Source organism: Oncorhynchus kisutch, linkage group LG14 (genome assembly GCF_002021735.2).
Source record: "Oncorhynchus kisutch isolate 150728-3 linkage group LG14, Okis_V2, whole genome shotgun sequence".
Classification (NCBI taxonomy): domain Eukaryota; kingdom Metazoa; phylum Chordata; class Actinopteri; order Salmoniformes; family Salmonidae; genus Oncorhynchus; species Oncorhynchus kisutch.
The window spans coordinates 53,185,810-53,211,052 of NC_034187.2; the positions used below are offsets into that span (position 1 = coordinate 53,185,810).

The window sequence follows — 25,243 nt, forward strand, 5'->3', positions numbered from 1 at the left end:
AAAATAGAATTGCTTGGCTATAATGACCACCATTATGTTTTGAGGAAGAAGGGGGAGGCTTTCAAGCCGAAGAACACCATCCCAACCATGAAGCACAGGGGTGGCAGCATCATGTTGTGGGGGGTGCATTGCTGAAAGTGGGAATAGTGCACATCCTAAAATAGATGGCATCATGACGGAGGACAATTATGTGGATATATTGAAGCAACATCTCAGGACATCAGGAAGTTAAAGCTTGGTCACAAATGGGTCTTCCAAATGGACAATGACCCCAAGCATACTTCCAAAGTTGTGGCAAAATGGCTTAAGGACAACAAAGTCAAGGTATTGGAGTGGCCATCACAAAGCCCTGACCTCAATACTATAGAACATTTGTGGGCAGAACTGAAAAAGCATGTGCGAGCAAGGAGGGCTACAAACCCCAGCTCTGTCAGGAGTATTGAGCCAAAATCCACCCCGTATTGTGGGAAGCTTCTGGAAGGCTACCCAAAACATTTGACCCACATTAAACCAAGGCAATGCTACCATATAATAAGTGAGTGCATGTAAACTTCTATCCCACTTGGAATGTGATGAAAAAAATAAAAGCTGAAATAAATCATTCTCTCTACTATTATTCTGACATTTCACATTCTTAAAATAAAGTAGTGATCTAACTGACCCAAGACAGGGAATTTTTACTAGGATTAAATGTCAGGAATTGTGAAAAACAGAGTCTAAATGTATTTGGCTGAGATGTATGTAAACTTCCGACTTCAACTGATCTGTATATTACAGTCATCCACTAACACCAAACAAAACCTCCTTTGTTCAGCGTTTTTTGTCATTAATATTGTTCTGGAGGCAGCTCTGTAGTGGTCACTTGCTGGCACAGCCACAAGGCATAACATTTGATTTTAAACCTAACTCTAACCTTAACCCCAACCATACTGCTAAACCTAATGCCTAACCCTAACCTTAAATTACAATATAGCCAATGTTGACTTTAGAGCTGAGTTCTGCCTCCAGGACAAGACTCATGACAATAAACGTCAACCTGCTGTTCATACACACCCAGACAGACACAAGACGCCCATCTCAAATCTTCCCTTGTTTTCCTCTTCCATTTATCTGTCTTTCAACGTTACTACTCAAAACAGGGTGTAGTTTTTTTCTGCACTTAAAATACTCCCAAACTCCAGACAAATAAATAAACAAATACACAGAGAGAAAATGAGACTATGACGTAGATTTCCTGTAGAATTGATATGCCAGGGCTGCGCAACTAAAAGGCTTCTATTAAATGGTGTGCTCATCTGTGTAAAGTCATGTAGTCCAAAAAAAAGACATACAATACAAAACATAGCAACAACTTTTAAATAAATAAGAGCACCGTAATCATTGATAGTGCCTTGCCCTGACCTGCCTGAATCGTGATTACATCACATCCTGTTGGGAGCAGGACAGACCTCAGCGAGACAGACCTGTCACAGATAAACAATGACTTATGCTGGGTTTGGAACTAGGAAACTCAGAAATTTGCTAAATGGTTGTAGTTATACACGTGCAGCGCTCAACCGATTTACAAGTAGGATATTTCTGAGTTTCCTAGTTCCGACTAACACTTGAACGCGGCATTAGTTATAACAAATCTTTGCCCATGTCAATTTGTGAAACCCGGTAGTCACTAGTTAACACAGCCACAACGTCATAAACCCCGCCTATTTCTGCAAATTATCTTCATAAAATCCCAGTTTAAACGTAATCCTGATCCAAACCACAGTGCTAACCTTATGCCTATACTTAAATTAGGACCCAAAAAAATCAAGTGTCTGTTTTCATGATTTTTTTAACGATAAGAGACCATTTTTACCCTGTGGCTGTGGTAACTAGTGAACCGTCATAACAATTGAGGGGAACATGATTTCACTTTCACTTCGGGCATCCTGTCACTGAGTCACGCAGCGTGTGGAGTAGTGGTACGGACAGACAAAGAAAGTAAAACAGACGGACGGCTTTGAAGAGACATAAGAACACATTTAAACACTGCGCCATGGCATTTAAGTACCCGGCAGCTCGGAGAGATGAGAGTAAGGTCGGTGTCAAATTCCAACAGCGCTTTCAAACTTCCAACCTCTTCTCGCCCATTCTTAAAGTGGTAGGCGCCGCGCACAAGAAGGAAGAGATTGCAGGATGAGAGAGCAAAAAAGAGCAGGCCCTCACTGCGTGCAAAACCAGTGTGGCTGAGCTGAGTAACCCTGAAAAAAATGTCAAATTATGGCGTTTATCTTTATACTGCTTTTATACAGGGGAAATGTCATGAGATTAAAGCTAGATTAAATCATTATTTGGAACAATAACAAAGCCTGTGTTTTGGTAAAAAGCGGAGGGATGGGCCTGGAGAAATGTAACTACAATAATTCATAGACCGGTATGGATGCAGACTGACCATCCATCACAAAACAAATATTGTTTCAACTATTTTTGGAGGCTACACAGTGTTTGTTTATATGTACATTGTTTACTAACATTGGAGTAAAATGATCTTGTATTTGGGGTTTTGATGGGGTACCACAGTTGAACTAAGCTCATGAGGCATTTATATTGCTTATAGAATCAATGGGTATACATATACTGCTCAAAAAACTGCTCAAAAAAATAAAGGGAACACTTAAACAACACAATGTAACTCCAAGTCAATCACACTTCTGTGAAATCAAACTGTCCACTTAGGAAGCAACACTGATTGACAATAAATTTCACATGCTGTTGTGCAAATGGAATAGACAACAGGTGGAAATTATAGGCATTTAGCAAGACACCCCCAATAAAGGAGTGGTTCTGCAGGTGGGGACCACAGACCACTTCTCAGTTCCTATGCTTCCTGGCTGATGTTTTGGTCACTTTTAAATGCTGGCGGTGCTTTCACTCTAGTGGTAGCATGAGACGGAGTTTACAACCCACACAAGTGGCTCAGGTAGTACAGCATCCAGGATGGCACATCAATGCGAGATGTGGCAAGAAGGTTTGCTGTGTCTGCCAGTGTAGTGTCCAGAGCATGGAGGCGCTACCAGGAGACAGGCCAGTACATCAGGAGACGTGGAGGAGGCCGTAGGAGGGCAACAACCCAGCAGCAGGACCGCTACCTCCGCCTTTGTGCAAGGAGGAGCACTGCCAGAGCCCTGCAAAATGATGTCCAGCAGGCCACAAATGTGCATGTGTCTGCTCAAAAGGTCAGAAACAGACTCCATGAGGGTGGTAATGAGGGCCCGACATCCACAGGTGGGGGTTGTGCTTACAGCCCAACACCGTGCAGGACGTTTGGCATTTGCCAGAGAACACCAAGATTGGCAAATTCGCCACTGGCGCCCTGTGCTCTTCACAGATGAAAGCAGGTTCACACTGAGCACATGTGACAGACGTGACAGTCTGGAGACGCCGTGGAAAACGTTCTGCTGCTTGCAACATCCTCCAGCATGTCAGTCATGGTATGGTGTGGCATTTCTTTGGGCGGTCGCACAGCCCTCCATGTGCTCGCCAGAGGTAGCCTGACTGCCATTAGGTACCGAGATGAGATCACCCCTTGTGAGACCATATGCTGTTGTGGTTGGCCCTGGGTTCCTCCTAATGCAAGACAATGCTAGACCTCATGTGGCTGGAGTGTGTCAGCAGTTTCTGCAAGAGGAAGGCATTGATGCTATGGACTGGCCCGCCCGTTCCCCAGACCTGAATCCAATTGAGCACATCTGGGACATCATGTCTCGCTCCATCCACCAACGCGACGTTGCACCACAGACTGTCCAGGAGTTGGCGGATGCTTTAGTCCAGGTCTGGGAGGAGATCCCTCAGGAGACCATCCACCACCTCATCAGGAGCATGTCCAGGCGTTGTAGGGAGGTCATACAGGCACGTGGAGGCCACACACACTACTGAGCCTCATTTTGACTTGTTTTAAGGCCATTACATCAAAGTTGGATCAGCCTGTAGTGTGGTTTTCCACTCTAATTTTGAGTGTGACTCCAAATCCAGACCTCCATGGGTTGATAAATTTGATTTCCATTGATAATTTTTGTGTGATTTTGTTGTCAGCATATTCAACTATGTAAAGAAAAAAGTATTTAATAAGAATATTTCATTCATTCAGATCTAGGATGTGTTATTTTAGTGTTCCCTTTATTTTTTGAGCAGTGTATATATATATTTTATTTTTTATGTAGTAACTAAGGATTCTAGCTTCAAGGTAATAAAATAACCTGTGAGATACTGTTCCTGCTGCGGGCTCTACCGAAGGCCTGTAGTTCTGAGGAACTGTTGCGTTAATTTTGTCTTTAGCCAGAGGGATGTACACTATGCTATAGGCCATAAATCAGTCAGTTGTGTTGTTATTACGTTATCTTTTTTTAATTGGAAATTGCCACACCATACCCCATTAAATGTAACATAAGATGATTTACTTACATTCTAAGTGACTCTGCTGGACAGGTGCGGTAGTGATTCATCCTTTTCAAACATTGTGTGCAATGTAAGTGTGTTTTTTAGTGTGTATTGCAATACTTAAGTGTTGTTTTTAATCCTGTAGGTGGATGACTACCATGGGGTTAAAATATATGACCCTTATGCCTGGTTGGAAGATCCTGACAGTGACGAAACAAAGGTGATTGTGATGGAAAATACACAATAACAAGGGATGAATTGCAACATTATAGTTCTAACCTGTTCCTGAACTCTGACGTGTGTGTGCGTGTGCATGTGTTTGCCCAGGCCTTTGTGGAGGAGCAGAATAAGCTGACCATGCCATTCCTGGAGCAGTGTGCGGTCAGGCCTCAGTTTCACCAGCGGCTAACTGAGCTCTATGACTACCCCAAATACAGCTGCCCCTACAAGAGAGGAAACAGGTAGGAACTAAAATACAGCTGCCCCTTTTAGCGAGGAAACAGGTAGGAACTAAAATACAGTTGCCCCTTTTAGCGAGGAAACAGGTAGGAACTAAAATACAGTTGCCCCTTTTAGCGAGGAAACGGGTAGGAACTAAATTACAGCTGCCCCTACAAGAACAGGTTAGGAATCAGTTGATGAGCTGAATCAACAGATTCAGTGCTGGAGCAAAAGCCTGATTACTGTTGTTTCTGTTTCCCAAGAAAATTCACAAAATTGAGGTCAAAAGAGGTAACTACTTAATAACTGCAGGTACATACTGCCATTATTATATGTCACATACATGTTATTCCACTGGTTGGGTTGTTATACACTGTATAAAGAGTACATATGTGTGTCTGATGCTCTCCATGACGTAACCGTTGTTACTGTGTGTTTCCTCTGTAGGTATTTCTACTTCCATAACCAGGGCCTGCAGAACCAGGATGCACTCTATGTGCAGGACTCTCTGGATGGACCAGCCACAGTCTTCTTTGACCCAAACACACTGTCTGAGGATGGGACTGTAGCCTTGAAGAGTGAGCTCCTGGTTACTGTAATACACACAAACACACCGTAACTTTGTCTGTCTCAACCTGAGCCCTCACAACTCCCCCCCAACCACTCTCTTGTTAAGCCATGTACATTCTTCCTTTGTTATTAGATTTGATTGCTGTGACAAAGGGGGAGTACATTGCTAAAACACAAAAACATCAATGATAGGACTACATTATACACTTGAATATCACACATAATGTCATGTCTATTCTTCCTCTATCCTTGCCTCTCTCGTCTTCCCCTTCCTCTCTCCTTCCAGTGGGGCGCCTATCGGAGGAGTGCGAGTACTTTGCGTACGGCCTGAGCTCCAGCGGCTCCGACTGGGTGACGGTGCACTTCCTGAAGGCTGATGACCTCACGAAGCTGCCTGATGTCCTGGACAGGGTGAAGTTCAGCTGCCTGGCCTGGACCCACGATGCCCGCGGAGTGTTTTATAACTGCTACCCCCGGCAGGACGGCAAGGCTGATGGTGAGACACACACACAGGCACACAAACATACACAAACACATGTATATGTTATCTACTGTATACAGCTCAAAATAGTGTTCAAGTGCACAGATACATTGAAACACACACACACACACACCTATTGTAAAAGCACGTATGCACACAAGCGAAGATACATGCACAGTGCATGTGGGTGGAGGGCAGAAATACTCGGTATTCATGTCATAAGAAGGAATTCCCCTCAACCACTCTCACAAATTGGGAAAAACAAACATTCTTTCCCGTCATTGTAAAAAAACATTTTTTTTTGTAGTTGATGTTGTGATATATAGAAATATCAAAACATGCCCGAAAAGCTGCCGTGTTGTACAATGTACATGTAACCAGGTCAATACTTCTACATAGGGAAATAGAGCCTGTGAGAATAGCCCTGTGGCTTCAGACTATTCGGTATGGGAGAGTGGGAAATTGTGGTGACTCAGTGTCCAAGTAGGGTACATGTAGCTAATGTACAGGGCCTTTGGAAAGTATTCAGACCGCTTGACCTTTTCCGCATTTTGTTACATTACAGCCTTATTCTAAAAATGGATTAAATAAATAAAAAATCTCTCATCAATCATAATGACAAAGCAAAAACAGGTTTTTGGAAATTTTTGCAAATGTATTAAAAACAAAAAACAGAAATAACTTATTTATTCCAAATCTTTGCTATGGGACTCGAAATTGAGCTCAGGTGCATCCTGTTTCCATTGATCAACTTTTTTTTACATGTATTTTTTATTTCACCTTTATTTAACCAGGCAAGTCAGTTAAGAACACATTCTTATTTACAATGACAGCCTAGGAACAGTGTGTTAACTGCTTTGGGGGGCAGAACGACAGATTTTTACCTTGTCAGCTCAGGGATTCGATCTAGCAACCTTTTGGTTACTGGCCCAATGCTCTAACCACTAGGCTACCTGCCGCCCCTTGAGACTTTTCTACAACTTGATTGGAGTCCACCGGTGGTAAATTAAATTGATTGGAAATTATTTGGAAAGGCACACACCTGTCTATATAAGGTCCCACAGTTAACAGTGCCTGTCAGAGCAAAAACCAAGCCATGAGGTCGAAGGAATTGTGAGACAGGATTGTGTCTAGGCACAAATCTGGGGAAGGGTACCAAAACATTTCTGCAGCATTGAAGGTCCGCAAGAACACAGTGGCCTCCATCATTCTTAAAATGGTATAAGTTTGAAACCACTAAAACTATTCCTTGAGCTGGCCGCCCCAGCCAAACTGAGCAATCGGGGGAGAAGGGCCATGGTCAGGGAGGTGACCAAGAACCCGATGGATGGTCACTCTGACAGAGCTCTGGAGTTTCTCTGTGGAGATGGGATTAGGCCGTTATGGTAGAGTGACCAGACGGAAATCACTCCTCAGTAAAATGCACATGACAGCCCGCTGTCATGAGTTTGCCAAAAGGCACGTCTGTAGGAAACCTGGCACCATCAAGCATGGTGGTGGTAGCATCATGCTGTGGGATGTTTTTCAGCAACTGGGAGACTAGTCAGGATCGAGGCAAAGATCAACAGAGCAATGTACAGTGAGATCCTAAAATGAAGCCACTCCTGCTCCAGAGGCCCTCAGGATCTCAGACTGGGGCAAAGGTTCACCTTCCATCAGGACAACAACCCTAAGCACACAGCCAAGACAACGCAGGAGTGGCTTCGGGACAAGTCTCTGAATGTCCTTGAGTGGTCCAGCCAGTGTTTGGACTTGAACCAGATCAAACATCTCTGGAGAGACCTGGAAATAGCTGTGCAGTGACGCTCCCCATCCAACCTGACAGAACTTGAGAGGATCTGCAGAGAAGAATGGAAGAAACTCCCCAAATACAGGTGTGCCAAGCTTGTATCGTAATACACTGGAAGACAGGAGGCTGTAATCGTTGCCAAAGGTGCTTCAACAAAGTACTGAGTAAAGGGTCTGAATACTTATGCAAATGTAATATATTTTTGTTTTTTTTTGTTGTTAAAATGGATAAAAACAATGTTTATCTTTTTCATTATGAGGTATTGTGTGTAGACTGAGAGAAAAAACAATGTAATGCATTTTAGAATAAGGCTGTAACGTAACAAAATATGGAAAAGTCAAGGGGTCTGAATACTTTCTGAAGGCACTGCATGTGTGTAGAAAACCTTTAATCACAGATACGAAATTTACAGTTATTCGTTTAGTCTGTTTTTTAACTCCACTCACTTTTTTAACCACTCACTCACTGACGTGGCTAACGTTAGTTAGCGCCATCACGAAAAGGGGCATGAGGGAAGCCGTACAATAGTATGTTTTTCTAAGGTGAGAACGGCAATGTTGAAAATGTCATCTTTAGACAGGTTGTACTTTTCTTAAATGTAGTTTTGTAATTGACTGTCAAGTTTTTGCTGTGAGCCATTGGGGTTTCCCCACAGGCGGGCGGGGCCAAAACGTTGTATTTAATACCGACTGGGAGAATAGAAAACGAGAAAGAGGAAGTGTAGACAATCTTCTAAATGATAATGTCTCGTAACACATTTTCTCCCCCATGCCTAGAATGTAAAATAACGCTGTTAGCAAATATCTCTCTCAGTGTGTTTCCACCAATCATCAATCACCACTGATCAGTGTTACCTTAACCTGATGTAGCAGGCGTAAAATAAATGCCTGAGCGGAGTTCCCACTAGGGCTGTTAAAGTGACCATATTACCGCCACACCGGCGGTCATGAGTCATGACGGCAGTTAAATGCCACGTGGCCGTTTAGCCATGGTAATTAGGCTTCTTAGTCGCCTACCAAACTTGCTAACTGCTCGGTACTCAGCACTCTATTGTACCTCTAATCCAGGCCTGGGCAACTCCAGTCCTTGGTGTCACACTGTTCCCCCATCATCCCTAGGAAACACAGCTGATTTAAACTAATTGCATTTTTAACTGAAGATCGTGGTTAGTTGATTATTGGAGTCAGGTGTGTTAGCTGGGGCAAAAGCGTGACACCAATCTGGCCCCGAGGACTGGAGTTGCCCAGGCCTGTTCTTATCTCTCTGACATCAATGCAAATGTAATTGAACATTTCATGAGCTCATGTTACGCAACATGGCTGGCATGAAAATTAACCATTAACCATTATTATTTTTTCCATGCCCCTGACAGGAGCATGATAAATACATTCTAAATCAAGTAATATCACACATATTATTTAGTATATGTAAAGATAACATTAAATGAAGAATAGTCTGATGGGTGACAATATCAGCCTGTCACTTGTGAATGATGCACAGCTTGTGCATTAAGGCATTGTGCATTAATAAGGCAAGAAACAGCTCAACTTTTTCAAATCATAGTCGCACACCTTATGTATCCTCACCTATAGGTTTTGATAAAGTTTGTATCACAACTAAAGTGACCAAATAACTTCTTAACATGAAGCACATTAATCCTATTTATAACCGATGTAGAGCCTAACTGGTATACATAGGCTGTGCAAGAGTTTCAAGTTTGAGGAAGATCATTTTCACCATAGAAATGCACCATTACATGCATAATCGCATTTTGCCGTCACTTTCGAGAAAAGTGTTTTCCCTCTAATTGATTGCATTTTGGAACATTTGTGCTTGCTGCGCTTATAATGTGAAAGAATGACCTAATAGTTTATCAACATTTTAAGCTAAATGATCAACCTCATTGCTTTAAAAAAAAAAATTGTTGATGCGAGTGGTTGTGTTAATTTGGGATCTACATCTGACAGAGCCATGTGAGTGAGAGGTGCGGCAGCCAGAGCACGGCAGCCAGGAGAAGGAAATTATAATTAGCCTATTATATTCAGCCCAAGGGCACAACGGCTACTTTGTCCACAAAAGGTATGGATTTTTTAGGGGGCATTATGGTCACACAAGAGGGATGCTGCTGGGAAATTAGAGGCCTGGTGAGAATATTATCAAGTGCTTGTCAAAGTGTGAATGAGAGACTGATAAAGTGTGTGCAGCTTGCGACTTTTTTCCAATCATCATTAGAGTCCCATCATGCAGCCTTAGAATGTATTAAACATCAACACATAGCCCAACGTTGGTACCACAACGAAAGTTATATAAATAACTCTAAATCAAGCATATAGGAGGACCAGTTTCGTTCTTAACCGCTCAACACAGAATAGCAGCATGTGCGCACTTCCTTTGAAATCATTTGGGGAAAAATATCCTGTCTATTTTATTCATCTATATTCAATTGTATTCTTCATACTATCAAAAAAATTATGCCACGGAATTTGAAGCAAATCTTGTCTGCTAAATGAACTACTGTAGCCCACAGCCATATGGCATAAGCCATATCAGGACCTAACATAAGGACAACTTCAAGTATGCTATTCTGTTCGTCTGAAATAGACTACATTTTCTTCATATCATATAATTAACATCCAATCACATTAACCGTTATTCTCGAGGGAATTCCACTAATGGTCTGTATGTAGCCAAACGTAGCTGCTGCTCATTCCGTTTTCTCAAAAATTGATAAATGGTTAAAAAAAAGTTAGGCCCGTGTCCATAGAGACACATACCAGCTCTATTGGTAGAGATGTAGAGATACCAGCAGTACTACACCTGCACCTGTCGACGACACAAGTTGTTCTGCGTCCACGAGCACATCCAATGCTAGCATCAGTAACTCTACATTTGTTGTTAGCACAGCTAGCATGGACAGTTGTGTCTGATGCAGTCGAAGAGCTACTGCCCCTTTACCCCTGAAAAGCACCGAACAACAGATAGGGACGTTGGACCACCGAAGAGGCGCAAATATGATGAGAACTACAATTATTTGGGGTTTACTTATATTGGTAGTAGTGCCTTTCCTCAGCCACAGTGTGTTTTATGTGTAAAAGTACTATCTCACAACTCAGTGAAACCTTCACTCTTGTGCAGACATTTAGAAACTAAACATGAGAATTTGAAAAATAAGCCACAGGAGTTTTTTGAGCGAGAATTAAGATGACTTTTGAGTAGTAAGACATGTATAAAATCAACAGATACCATTAATAAGAAGGGTCTAGAAGCATCTTATATGGTGAGTTACCAAGTGGCTTGGACAGGCAAGCCCCATACTATTGTGGAGGACTTAATTCTTACTGCTGCCGCGGATATGGCTCGGACAATGCTGGGGGAAAAGGCCCCCAAAAAACTATACAGACAATGGCTTCATCAAACAACACTGTTTCACAACACATCAGTGACATGGCAGGAGATGTTTTGAAACAATTACTGCTTCGCATACAAGCCAGTGAATTCTATGCGTTACAGCTGGATGAGTCAACAGACAGGGCGGACCTGGTACAGCTCCTGGTACATATCCTTTATGTTTATGGGGGGTAAATTAAGAAATACATCCTCTTCTGCAAGCCACTGGAAACCAGGACAACAGGAGAGGATATTTTTTAAGTATTAGACAGCTTTGTGTCATCAAATGGACTTTGGTGGTCAAGATGTGTTGGTATCTGTACTGATGGCGCAAAAGCCATGACAGGGAGACATAGTGGAGGGGTTAACGCAAGCAGTTGCTCCCGACGCCACTTGGGTACACTGCAGCATCCAACGAGAGGCTCTTGCTGCCAAGGGAATGCCTGACAGCTTGAAATACATTTTGGACACTACAGTGAAAATGGTTAGCTTTGTTAAAGCAAGGCCCCTGAACTCTTGTGTATTTTCTGCACTATGCAACAATGTGGGCAGCGACCATGTAACGCTTTTACAACATTCAGAATTGCGCTGGTTATTAAGTGGCAAAGTATTGACACGTTTTCTTTTTTTAATTGAGAGACGAGCTTAGTTTGTTTACCATCATTTTCACTTGTCTGACCTCTTGCATGATAACGAGTTTCTCACACGACTGGCCTATCTGGGTGCTGTTTTTTTTCCTGCCTGAATGATTTGAATCTAGGATTACAAGGACTCTCCGCAACTATATTCAATGTGCGGGACAGAATTGAGGCTATGATTAAGAAGTTGGAGCTCTTCTCTGTCTGTATTAACAACACACAGGTTTTTCCATCATTGTATGATTTTTTTTGTGTGCAAATAAACTCAAGCTTACGGACAATGTCAAATGTGATATAACAAAGCACCTCAGTGAGTTGGGTGCACAATTACGCAGGTACTTTTCCGAAACGGGTAACACAAACAACTGGATTCGTTATCCCTTCCATGCCCTGCCTCCAGTCCACTTACCGATATCTGAGCAAGAGAGTTCCAAATTGCAACTAGCGGTTCTGTGAAAATGTTATTTAATCAGAAGCCACTGTCAGATTTCTGGATTGTGCTGTGCTCAGAGTATCCTGCCTTGGCAAATCGCGCTGTTAAGACCCTGATGCCCTTTGCAACCACGTACCTATGTGAGAGTGGATTCTCGGCCCTCACAAGCATGAAAACTAAATACAGGCACAGACTGTGTGTGGAAAATGATTTAAGACTCTCTCCAATACAACCCAATCAGCTTTCTGCATTTCTCCACACAGGCACAGAGACCACATCCAACCTCAACCAGAAACTCTACTACCATGTGATTGGCACCAACCAATCAGAGGACATCCTGGTGGCTGAGTTCCCTGACAATCCAAAATGGCACAGTGGAGTAACGGTGGGCTTAGAAGAGCAAATGCTTTTTTCATTCCATTTCCTACCTGTTGTACACCACATTCTCCATGTAATACTGCTATCACTCTCATTTCCCTCACTTTTGTCTCCCTCCTCCACCTTGTTTACCTCTCTTTCTCAATCCCGGATCCGTCTTCTCTTTCTATCATTTGATCTCAGTTTGTAAGTAAAGACTCGCTTTGCTCTCTCTCTCTCTAGGTGTCAGATGACGGCAGGTATGCAGTGCTGGACATCACAGAGGGCTGTGAGCCAGTCAACCAGCTGTGGTACTGTGACCTGCAGAAGCTGCCCAATGGCATCACAGGTCTGTCCCTATCGTCTTAATCAGACAGTGTTCTTATTGTCCTGTACAGATGCGGTCCAATATTTTCGCTCCCTTGCATGATTCACTTTTTCTTCTAAAATGTGTTGAAATTAAAACAACTTTTGGTATATGGGTTTACGATTGCACAGGACCAAGAGAAGCGGACATTTTGGTTTTTCAAATGGCCTGGACGAAATGATTCAAAATGTAAATTAATGTGGTTGGAGGCAAGTGATTCTAGTTTACTGGTGATTTCTCTCTAACCACATTCTGCTCCATTGTATATTGCAAGTGTGCCAATATATACTGAACAAAAATATTAACGCAACATGCAACAATTTCAGAGATTTTGCTGAGTTACAGGAAATCAGTCAATTGAAATACTAGGCCCTAATATATGGATTTCACATGGCTGTGCAGGGCGCAGCCATGAGTGGGCTTGGGAAGGCATAGGCCCACCACTTGGGATCCAGGCCTACCCACAGGGGAGTCATGCCCAGCCAATCAGAATGAGTTTTTCCCCACAAAAGGGCTTTATTGCAGACAGAAATACTCCTCAGCACTACCCCACCCCCAATAAAAATGCTCACTAACAGGGATAGAAACTAATTTGTGCCCAAAATCTGAGAGAAATAAGCTTTTTGTGTGTATGGAGCATTTCTGGGCTCTTATTTCAGCTCATGAAACATGGGAGCAACAATTAACCTGTTGCGTTTATATTTTTGTTCAGTATTTGACTGCACCTGTACCTATAGGCCTGCTGCCCTGGGTGAAGCTGGTGGCTAACTTTGAGGCGCAGTACTCCTACATCACCAACGAGGGCAGTGTGTTCACCTTCCGCACCAACCTGGATGCCCCTCGTTACTGCCTGATCAACATTGACCTGGAGAAACCAGACAAGGACCACTGGAGGACCCTCCTACCCCAGCATGACAAGGACGTCCTGGGTAAGAGAACTTGAGCAGTGGTCTCAAAAACCTCCCTCCGTTCTGAAGAGCTACAGGGTGTGCAGGATTTTGTTCCAGTCCACTACTAAAACAACTGATATGACCTAATCCTTATGATGGTGATTAGCAGAATCAGATGTTTTTAGTGCTGGGCTGAAACGAAAACCCGAGTTTCGATTTGAAAATCCAGAATCAGGGATGGAGACCACTGGATTAAATATATACCGTGTGGTTAGGTTTAACCTTTTTAATTGACATATTCATGCTTCAGTCTATCAACCACAGTGAGTGGTAACTTCTCATCTTGGTTAACCGACCTTCGTCATATCATGAATTTAAAATAAAAAGTTAAACTTTTGCTAGGAAGGGAACTTTGACTCATGTATCACGTTTTAGAACAAAATACATCTGCAAGAGGTTTGTGACGTAGCAAGGTACTAGGTCGGCCCTCGGTCAAGTTCCTGATTTTTTTATTTTAATTAATTAATAAAATTTTATCCCATAATGTCAAAGTGGAATTATATTTTTAGAATGAATACAATAAGTATTGAACCCCTTTGTTATGGAAAGCCTAAATAAGTTCAGGAGTAAAAATGGTCTTAACACGTCACATAATAAGTTGCATGGACTCCCTCTGTGTGCAATAATAGTGTTTAATATAATAATAATATCATTATATTTTAGAATGACTACCTCATCTCTGTACCCCACACATACAATTATCTATAAGGTCCCCCAGTCGAGCAGTGGATTTCAAACACAGATTCAACCACAAAGGTTTTCCGATGCCTCCCAAATAATGGCACTTATTGGTAGATGGGTAAAAAATAAAAAATAAAAGCAGACATTGAATATCCTTTTGAGCATGGTGAAGTTATTACTTACACTTTGGATGGTGTATCAATACACCCAGTCATTACAAAGATACAGGCGTCCTTCCAAACTCAGTTGCTGGAGAGGAAGGAAACCGTTCAGGGATTTCACCATGAGGCCAATGGTGACAGTTACAGAGTTGAATGGCTGTGATAGGAGAAAACTGAGGATGGATCAACGACATTGTAGTTACTCCACAATACTAACCTTATTGACAGAGGGAAAGAAGGAAGCCTGTACAGAAAAAAATATTCCAAAACATGCATCCTGCTAGGGTATGGAGAAAACCACGAGTACATGCGTCCATCATGCTGCGTGTCAACATTGCAGGCTGGTGGTGGTGATGGTGCGGGGTGTGATTTCATGGCACACCTTGGCTCCCTTGATAAAAGTGGAGCAACGTTTGCATGCCACAGGATATCTGGACACCATTACCAATCAGGTGCATCCCTTCATGGCAGCAGTGTATCCATCTGCAGGATAATGCCACATGCCACAAGGCTAGGATTATCCAGGAATGGTTCCAAGAACATTACAGTAAATTCAGCTTACTGCAGTGGCCTGCCCAGTCACCAGATCTCAATCCAATTGAGCATCTGTGGGATGAGATGGAGCGAACTATTCAGAGTAGAGGTCCACTCCCAGCCAACTTGACACAACTGTGGGAAGCATTGGAGACAACATGGGCCAGCGTTCCTGTGGAAAGCTTTCGATGCCTTGTAGAGTCCATGCCCCGACGAATCGAGGCTGTTCTGAGGACAAAGGGGGGTGCAACTCAATATTAGGAAGGTGTTCCTAATGTTTTGTACACTCAGTGTATATGCCAGGTTGTTGGTGCATTATGCTTTTGTTATAATGCTTCAAGTTTTTAAACAGAAATAAATGACCTGCTGATATGCTCATAAAGAAACCAATTAGCCTACATTGTGAGCATTTTCTCTGCGTTCCTATAGGCTCTGTGGCCTGTGTGAACCAGCACCACCTGCTGGTCAACTATGTCCATGACGTGAAGGACATCCTGCAGTTGTATGAGCTGTCCACTGGTGGTCTGGTCAGAGATCTGCCTCTGGACGTGGGCACTGTGGTGGGCCTCAGCTGTAAGAAGAAACACTCTGACTTCTTCTACAAGTTCACCTCCTTCACCACGCCAGGTACTGTACTGTCTCGCAGGGGATACTCAACTTATTCAGCGTTAGATATATGAAAAGGATATGTCATTTATTGGGACTAACCTATGGACGAGGCTGATGTTCATTGGCATAACCTGAAGTGTTTCAGGTTTCAGGTTTCACCTAATTATGATTCATTAGGGTTAATATCCTCACTATGGATTGACGGCTATCATTCAACACAAAGAAGACTCACTTTGAATACTACTGTTGGGTACCCTCTCTGCCAACTTTCTCTTTATCTCTAACCTTTGACCTCCTCATGACCTCAAACCCCTGTGTGTCCGTGTCCCTCCCAGGTGTGATCTACCACTGTGACCTGAGCCAGGCGTCTCCAGAACCCACCGTGTTCAGACAGGTGGAGGTGAAGGGTATTCAACAGGAGGACTATGAGACCAACCAGGTATGACAACAGCAGATTGCAAACTAAGAACAGTAACGACTTTTAGTATCTGGACAATCTCAGTATGATGACATTGTTGTGGGTTTCAGGTGTTTTACCCCAGTAAGGATGGAACTAAAATCCCCATGTTCCTGGTGCACGCCCGTGGTCTAAAGAAGGACGGATCACATCCTGTCTTCCTGTACGGATACGGAGGTTTTGAGAACTCCATCCAACCATACTACAAGTTAGTATCACAATGCAAGAGTCTCAAGTGGAACGTTATGTATCTTTCCCCTCCAGGAATTCACAAATATAATTCATCCAAATGACCTGTATTCTGTGTCGGTGGGATTTGAGTGACACCTGTCCTCTCTCTCTGTGTCTGTGTCTGTGTCTGTGTCTGTGTCTGTGTCTGTCTCTGTCTCTGTCTCTGTCTCTGTCTCTGTCTCTGTCTCTGTCTCTGTCTCTGTCTCTGTCTCTCTGTCTCTCTGTCTGTCTGTCTGTCTGTCTGTCTGTCTGTCTGTCTGTCTCTCTCTCTGTCTGTCTCTCTCTGTCTCTCTCTCTGTCTCTGTCTCTCTCTCTGTCTCTCTCTCTCTCTGTCTCTCTCTCTGTCTCTCTCTGTCTCTCTCTCTGTCTCTCTCTCTGTCTCTCTCTCTGTCTCTCTCTCTGTCTCTCTCTCTCTCTGTCTCTCTCTCTGTCTCTCTCTCTGTCTCTCTCTCTCTCTGTCTCTCTCTCTCTGTCTCTCTCTCTGTCTCTCTCTGTGCCTCTCTCTGTGCCTCTCTCTGTGCCTCTCTCTCTCTCTGTTTGTCTCTGTGTCAGTGTTCCGTACCTGCTGTTTGTTAGACACCTGGGGGGAATCCTGGCTGTAGCCAACATCAGAGGAGGAGGGGAGTACGGACAGACCTGGCACAAAGGTATTGTATCTTCACCGCATAAAGACACACAAAAATAGCTTGATTTAACCTAAAACTATGGGCTGTGATTCGCTAGTCTATTTTACGAGCACAGCTTTTCACCATTTTGCCTTCACCTTTCACCCTTGGGTGGAGCAAATAAGATGAGCAGGAAACTACTGTAGTTATGACTATTGAGATCCAGCCCCAGTCTATCTCTGTAGCCCAGTTGATAGAGCATGGTGCTGCTTTGGCAGTTGCAACGCCAGGATAGTGGGTTTGATTCCCGGGTCCACCTGCACGTAAAATGTATGGATGGTTTGCATGCTTTGGTTAAAAATGTATGCTTAATGGCATATATTATTAATATAATAATATCTATAGACTATGGCTGTATCCTGTTGAGTTTAATTCCTGTCTCTGTCTAGGTGGTACCCTGGGGAACAAGATGAATTGCTTTGATGACTTCCAGTGTGCAGCAGAGTATCTGATCCAAGAGAACTACACCACAGCCAGCCGCATAGCCATCAACGGAGCCTCCAATGGGGGACTGCTCGTGGGTATGGAGAGGGGATGGGGAAGAGTGTCTGTGTGTGTGTGTGTTTTAAGACCATCTTTCTAAATGGTCTCCTAGTTCGATCAGTCATTACTGTATTATCTATTTTAATTTTTTTTATATCTTCAGTATGATTGTTCATTTAAAATCCATCCAATAGTAGTTAGCTACTTAGCTTAAATTAATACAGTGATTACGCAGCACATTAAACAGTAGTAAGCTACATGATTTAGAAAGACTGCCAACCATATGGCATTGTACAAACCCAACTAAAGTGTTCTTCCCTATTTTAATTGGCCATTTAGGCGAGATTGGATGTTGTTGTAGTGTGTGCGAGGGTCAAAGAGTGAGTTGGGTATGTTTTAAGAAGTATAATTATGCGTGTAACAAGTGTAAGACAGGTCTTTCTCTCTCACAACACACTGAGAATCTCACTGCCGATAGGTACTTATCAAAGTGGAAGTCCGTTCCTTTACTTGCTAGAACAAAAGCAGAACCTGCTGTGTGCCAACCCACCCTTATTAAAAAAAGATTGAAGTATGTTGCAAATACTGCATTCAAAATAACAGTTGATTGCATTTACTGCACTTTCACTGCACATTTTTTTTGTAAGAGCAGTAGCAACACCTACCAATTCAATTCTTGTTAGTGGACAACAACTTGACTTTGAGCCAGTCAGAGAGCACGAATCCCCACGTGGGGAAGCCAACAAGGGCATTGACTCCACGGATGAGCCAGTCACACTTCATATGCAACGTAGGCTATGGGATGGTAGCTAGCTATGTGCACAGGCGCAATGCACAAAACACTAAATTCTTCCTCCAAGCTAGCGAACCACTGTAGCTATTATTAACGTTATAATTAAAACACAATGGGTTAGTTCATTTTCATGAAACAGCTTCCTGTGTTAGCTGCCCGAGTTAGTGCAGTGTCCTTAGCTAGCTATTTAGTAATGTTGTGCTAGTAGCAAATATGCTAAACATTTTGCTATGGGCTGGCAGTATGGGATTATGGAGAGTGAATTAAATGTGTTCTTTGTCATCTTGCTAGGTAGTTATCTGGCTAGTATCAACAAGTGCTTTCTACAAAATAACAACATTAGCTCAGACAGCTTGGAATCGAGACCATAAGTAATACACATGGATATGCATTGCCAAACACTGCAGCCACTTCCTGGTTTGGAGTATTTTAACAAGGCTGAGTGACTGACGACTTCCAAGGTCTTTGCTGTGCGGACACTGGTGTGTCTGAGATTTAACTCTTTCACTCACGCACACCCAGCGGCATGTGTGAACCAACGTCCGGACCTGTTCGGCTGTGCTGTGGCTGAAGTTGGGGTGATGGACATGCTCAAGTTCCACAAGTTCACCATCGGCCACGCCTGGACCACTGACTACGGCTGCGCAGACCACCCTGAGCAGTTCAAATGGCTCATTGAGTAAGTCGGGCATACTCAATCACACACACACACACACACACTAAACATACATCACATACTGAACATAAACACAACTGCGTCTCTGCACATGCACTTCGTAATTTGTACAATAAATACATTCTCCCTCCCTCCTCTCCCCTCTCACCCTCAGGTACTCCCCTCTTCACAACCTCCCCCCTAACCCTCACGCTGGCGCTGCCTACCCTGCCATGCTCCTACTGACTGCCGACCATGACGACCGGGTGGTGCCCCTTCACACCCTGAAGTACTGTGCCACACTGCAGCACGGTGTGGGCAGCAGCCCCGGGCAGCGCCAGCCTCTCATGGTCAGGGTGGACACCCGCAGCGGTCACGGAGCGGGCAAGCCTACTGCTAAGGCCATCCTGGAGGATACTCACATCTTCTCCTTCATCGCCCAGACACTGGGGCTGAGCTGGAGAGAGTGAGGGAGGGAGGGAGGGAGGGAGGGAGGAGAAAAGGAGAGGGAAAAGGTAAAGGAAAAGTGAGAAAAAGAGGAGTAGCGGTAGAGATTAGCAGAGACAGAGGAGGTTAGGAGAGAGGAATGGGGGAGGGAAATTTAAGGAGTGGAGGGAGGATGAGACAAGAGTAACTTGCACTGGGAAAACAGGTGGTGTTTGACAAACTGATTCTGTACACTATAAAACCCCACAGTGGATGTGTCATAATACCCATAAAATCTAACAGTCAAACAGGGAAATGGTTCCAATCGTTTTTCCACCATTCATTTTAGAAACACTTCAAATAAGGGCTGTGTTTTGTGTAGGCCTACCCTGCTGTGATGTTTTGATAACTTATCAATATATTCACTTTATTTTGTATAAATAAAATGTTATTTCTTGTTTTGCCAATTGTACATCATTTATCACTTTTTCCTGTAATATAATTTTTTTGTGGGTAAGATTGCATCCTAGAGAACTAAGTGGAAGCACTTGTCCTCTATACCCAGTAGGTGGCAGTATGTTACAGTGGAATAGCTTTACGGAGCTTCACTTCCTGACTGTGCAACCTTAGCTGTCAGCCAGACTGCTAACAGTCCTCGCCGATGACAGTCTTATCAAATAGCTACCCTATTCATAGAAAAATATGCACAAAATGTATACCTTGGCTTTCTCATTGTGCCATCCACCATAGCCTGAACGTGTTTAGCTCTTTGAAAATGGACCCATTTCAAGGTCTTTCATTTTTATTAGCTGTAAATGTGTTTATACAAGTGCTCTCTCTGTATTGAAAGACAAGGCTAAATTAAAAACAGTGCTGTCATTCGTTGCATTATATGGGGATTCATTCAGTCGTGCTCAATTAATCTATTCAGTCTTTCAACTTGTTTTATAACCACAACCACAAATTGCAACTCCAGTCCTACCACACCGTAATAGCAAGCTTAAGGGCGGCAGGTAGCCTAGTGGTTAAGACCGTTCGGCCAGTAACTGAGAGGTTGCTGGTTTGAATCCCCGAGCCAACTAGGTGAAAAATCTGACGATGTGCCCGTGAGCAAAGCACTTTATGCTAATTGCTCCTGTAAGTCAATCTGGATAAGAGCGTCTGTTAGAATGCAAGGTGTCTGTCTTTTCTTGAATTTGTTGATACAGAGAACAGAGGTGAGCCATGTGACCCTAGCTAGCAGGAAGTGGCAAGCTGTCGCACTGCTGGCTCAAACCCGCCCGACCTTAAGGGACAATCAACACCTCCAATTAGGCCTGGTTAAGGTTGACGAGCTCATTAGCATCTCTTAGGGGAGGGTGTAGGGGTCAGAGGTGGTACCGCCCTGGGCTCTTGACAGGTATCGGTCTGTACCCCTCCAATATGCCACCCTATAATTTGTCACAAGCCCTCTACACTCTGGGGACCAGGAGGTAGACCAGGGGTTCTGTGCCCCCCCCCCATCTAATTTGTATCCAATCTAAGCTCCCCATCATCGCCTCTCACTCTGCAAACTTCCAGGGGTAGAATCTAATTCAGCAGCGTGACAGATGTTGTGGCCAATGGTGCGTGCAGTTCAGCTCCCTCGTTAGCACATTGAGTGGCACACCTGTTTTACTTATCACATTCCTACTTTCCCACTGAAGGGATTTTTAGGGAGGATGGAAAATTGCCATTTTGCACGCATGGCCGGGTTTTCAGTAAGCGCACATAGGCGGTTTGGTGACAGGTGCTGAATGGATGGGGCGGGTTTGGAGGTCATACAGTGACCCTGCCACATAAATCATCTAGAAAGACACTGAATCAGGGTGGAGACTAGGGTGGGGTGGAACTCATCACACAGGGGATTCAGAAATACAGGACGCAATTCAGCTATTGGCACTGTTGCACATGTAGGAGAGAAAGGGATTGACTATGGCTAAACAAGGTTGTTTAATTTAACCTGGTTGTATAGCAAATAACTTTACCTCTGTGGAACCTGGTGTGATCTGAGCTTACACACATTCAGCTATTCCGCTCTTATCTTTTGCTAATTTCTTATTCCTTAAATCTTTCATCATTAACGCACACATCAGAAACATCAGCGCTACGTATTCCTCAATGCGCCTTATTCCCCCCCAAAACGGTTGGAATCACTGCCTAATTGAGCCCCTAGACCCGGGAAATTGCCAAATTTGTGCCGAGATGAATGGTCCTGGCATGGCTTTTTCGCCTAGCCAAATTAATTCTCTGGTGTGTCGTGCGCCCCTACAAAGCCCATCCGTCAAAGGCTCCCTAATCGATTTATTCACAGACTCCCCATCTGCCACCACTGCGCCTCTCGCTCAGTTCAGCTGGGGCCAGGGTCACGGCCCAGGTGGTGTTTTGTTGTTATGTCTACCAAGGTGTATTGTATGACAAGGATTGAAACATTTCCTTTTCATGTTATGTAGTTTTGCATCTAAGGGTTGATAGGGCAAAAGACTCATGGCGCTGGTAGAGGGTGGTAGGGTGGCTGTGGCTTGGCCCCAATTTGACAGTCTGGACACACGCTCGTCTGGCGACTGGTGGGGCCTAATGGCGTTTTCATGGGCGGCCCCTCTGCCACTAAGGAATCCTAGCGACAGGCTGAGGGGAACATCTGCTGCCAAAAAGTCCCCTGAATTCAACCCTGAAAATAACCAGATACTCCACCCAGAGACGGGAGGTTAAGGCTTTGGTGATTTCACAGTGATTTGTAAAGTGATATAGTGCTGAGTGCATCTACCAAGCTCAGGTATCCATGAAAAAGTAGACAATGAAAACAAAAGTTGAACAGATTCTGTTGGCCAATTGTATTTTACACATAATTTTCCAACTTTTAAAACGTTTAAAGAGTTTGAATGTAGCCCAATATGCTTCAATATTAGGGTAGGGTTTGTCTTGACGCACAAAGCAGAACACGTGTAATGTTCTGCTTTGACTGTTTACAATCTGTGAACAGTTAAGAATCAAGGGCACAAAGTTCCACTTCCCCCAAGTAGAAAGAAAAGCCACTTTCCTGCAAGGTGCTCCGATGTTTAAAAATACTAATACCTTTACATTCCTATGCAGGCCCAGGTCTCTGCAGGTGAAAACAAGCTTTTCCTATTTGGTTAAAGAATATGAGTTGCAAACACTAGCAGAGCAACACAGAACTCTCTTTTCATTACAACCCATTGAAAAAAAAGAGTGTCCCATATAATGGTAGTGGAGTAGCAACCAGGATTGCCCTCCGAGAAATAATTACAGCCTCTTATACAAAACCCCACAATATACCAGAGAGCCCTAGTCTCCTCCAAGGGCCACAATTGATGTTTGGTTTACGAGGGCCTCTTTATAAAGCAGCACTTCAATAAAGTATTTCATCCTATTTGTGGGACTAATATGGCCCAATACGATCCTCAATTACATATAAATGACACAGCAAATTGGAAAATTAGGAGGGGAGGGAAGGGTACATTTTTCCCAAACAGGGTAAAAACCAATTCATTAGGAGAGTGAAGACAAGGGGCAGGGTTATTGTCTGTTGAAAAGCAGACGTTGAGCTTGGACACATTCATATAGTCTCATTGAAGACGGACTGCTTTCTTTTCACTAGTTATAGTTCACAATATATTACCTATAGGATAGTAACCTGAGGAAGTTATAATTCTGTAAATATATGCAGTGTAATTAGCAATTGAAACAGTGCATGAAAGCGGATTATGAGGAAAGCCTATTGGGAGTTTTGAGTCTTGAGTCTGGATGACAGGTCCTTGGAATTGACAGTAGGCTACAAGGACTGGTAGGCTTGATTACCAACAACGACGAGACGGCCTACAGGGAGGAGGTGAGGGCCCTCGGAGTGTGGTGTCAGGAAAATAACCTCACACTCAACGTCAACAAAACTAAGGAGATGATTGTGGACTTCAGGAAACAGCAGAGGGAACACCCCCCTATCCACATTGATGGAACAGTAGTGGAGAGGGTAGTAAGTTTTAAGTTCCTCGGCGTACACATCACAGACAAACTGAATTGGTCCACCCACACAGACAGCATCGTGAAGAAGGCGCAGCAGCGCCTCTTCAACCTCAGGAGGCTGAAGAAATTCGGCTTGTCACCAAAAGCACTCACAAACTTCTACAGATACACAATCGAGAGCATCCTGTCGGGCTGTATCACTGCCTGGTACGGCAACTGCTCCGCCCACAACCGTAAGGCTCTCCAGAGGGTAGTGAGGTCTGCACAACGCATCACCGGGGGCAAACTACCTGCCCTCCAGGACACCTACACCACCCGATGTCACAGGAAGGCCATAAAGATCATCAAGGACAACAACCACCCGAGCCACTGCCTGTTCACCCCGCTATCATCCAGAAGGCGAGGTCAGTACAGGTGCATCAAAGCTGGGACCGAGAGACTGAAAAACAGCTTCTATCTCAAGGCCATCAGACTGTTAAACAGCCACCACTAACATTGAGTGGCTGCTGCCAACACACTGACTCAACTCCAGCCACTTTAATAATGGGAATTGATGGGAAATGATGTAAAATATATCACTAGCCACTTTAAACAATGCTACCTAATATAATGTTTACATACCCTACATTATTCATCTCATATGTATATGTATATACTGTACTCTATATCATCTACTGCATCTTTATGTAATACATGTATCACTAGCCACTTTAACTATGCCACTTTGTTTACATACTCATCTCATATGTATATACTGCACTCAATACCATCTACTGTATCTTGCCTATGCCACTCTGTACCATCACTCACTCATATATCTTTATGTACATATTCTTTATCCCCTTACACTTGTGTCTATAAGGTAGTAGTTTTGGAATTGTTAGCTAGATTACTTGTTGGTTATTACTGAATTGTCGGAACTAGAAGAACAAGCATTTCGCTACACTCGCATTAACATCTGCTAACCATGTGTATGTGACAAATAACATTTGATTTGATTTGTGTGTAGACTATTCAGTAAAACATGAATATAGCCTATGTTAAAGTGTGTGTTAACTTCCTCTTATCTCTGGATATATAAACTAAAGAGAGGAGGATGAACGTGGGGTGATTAAGGGGCACCGTGGCACCCTTTTATCTTTCTACACTTCATGCCACTCCAAGCTATCCCTGCAGTGTCAATATCTTCTTAATGTCCTTCTATAGGGAGATGATTATAGACCTTATCTGTGCTTTGGATCGTCTGACACACACCTGTCTCTCCTGGCTTCACTGCAGTGGATGGGTCTCAGCAGATAACTGATGTAGAACTACAATGCTTTAGCAATGCTTTTGGCTGTATGTGTTTTTAAATCAAAGTGGGTATTATGTAGAGGAAAATATACTGTATGTTTTGAAAATATAGCATCTGACAATTGACTGTGTTTAGTCAAGAAACCTTACCCCTTGCACTGAAAAAATACATTAGCTAGGGGTTTCAACTGAATATAGTAGTTGATTGTATGCTGCATGGGAGAGAGAGGGTCAGAACAGAATGTGGTAAACAACAGAGCTCGACACACACACACACACACAGGTGGCTGCAGACAGTCCATCAGCGGGGCTGTCTCTGTGTTCTCAGTGGGTGCAGAACACCAGAACAGAACTGTGTGTACAGAAGTGCTGACCTTGCTGTAAGGAACGCCAACGGAAACCCTGTTTCACTGTCATGCATCAGAGAGTT

The 25,243-nt window shown here is 43.5% G+C and overlaps 1 protein-coding gene across 1 annotated transcript; it reads left to right on the forward strand.

The window, feature by feature from the left end:
* Positions 1-1,889: 1,889 nt before the first annotated feature.
* LOC109903696 (prolyl endopeptidase) lies at positions 1,890-20,400 on the forward strand. The gene is made up of 15 exons (XM_020500567.2): positions 1,890-2,074; positions 4,559-4,633; positions 4,741-4,874; positions 5,302-5,432; positions 5,711-5,920; positions 12,416-12,537; positions 12,753-12,858; positions 13,614-13,805; positions 15,632-15,829; positions 16,147-16,250; positions 16,340-16,476; positions 17,052-17,146; positions 17,554-17,685; positions 18,963-19,119; positions 19,271-20,400. Exons 1-15 carry the CDS (start codon positions 2,033-2,035, stop codon positions 19,563-19,565), a joined length of 2,130 nt encoding a protein of 709 aa, XP_020356156.1. The 5' UTR covers positions 1,890-2,032; the 3' UTR covers positions 19,566-20,400.
* The last annotated feature ends 4,843 nt before the right edge of the window (positions 20,401-25,243 follow it).

What these genes read in the sequence shown, in the direction of transcription:
- LOC109903696 (XM_020500567.2), top strand. Translation starts at nt 2,033, where the DNA reads ATGGCATTTAAGTACCCGGCAGCTCGGAGAGATGAGAGTAAG. An exon ending in CGGACAGACCTGGCACAAAG is followed by an intron (nt 17,147 to 17,553) that starts GTATTGTATCTT and finishes GTCTCTGTCTAG; the next exon opens with GTGGTACCCTGGGGAACAAG. An exon ending in CAGTTCAAATGGCTCATTGA is followed by an intron (nt 19,120 to 19,270) that starts GTAAGTCGGGCA and finishes TCTCACCCTCAG; the next exon opens with GTACTCCCCTCTTCACAACC.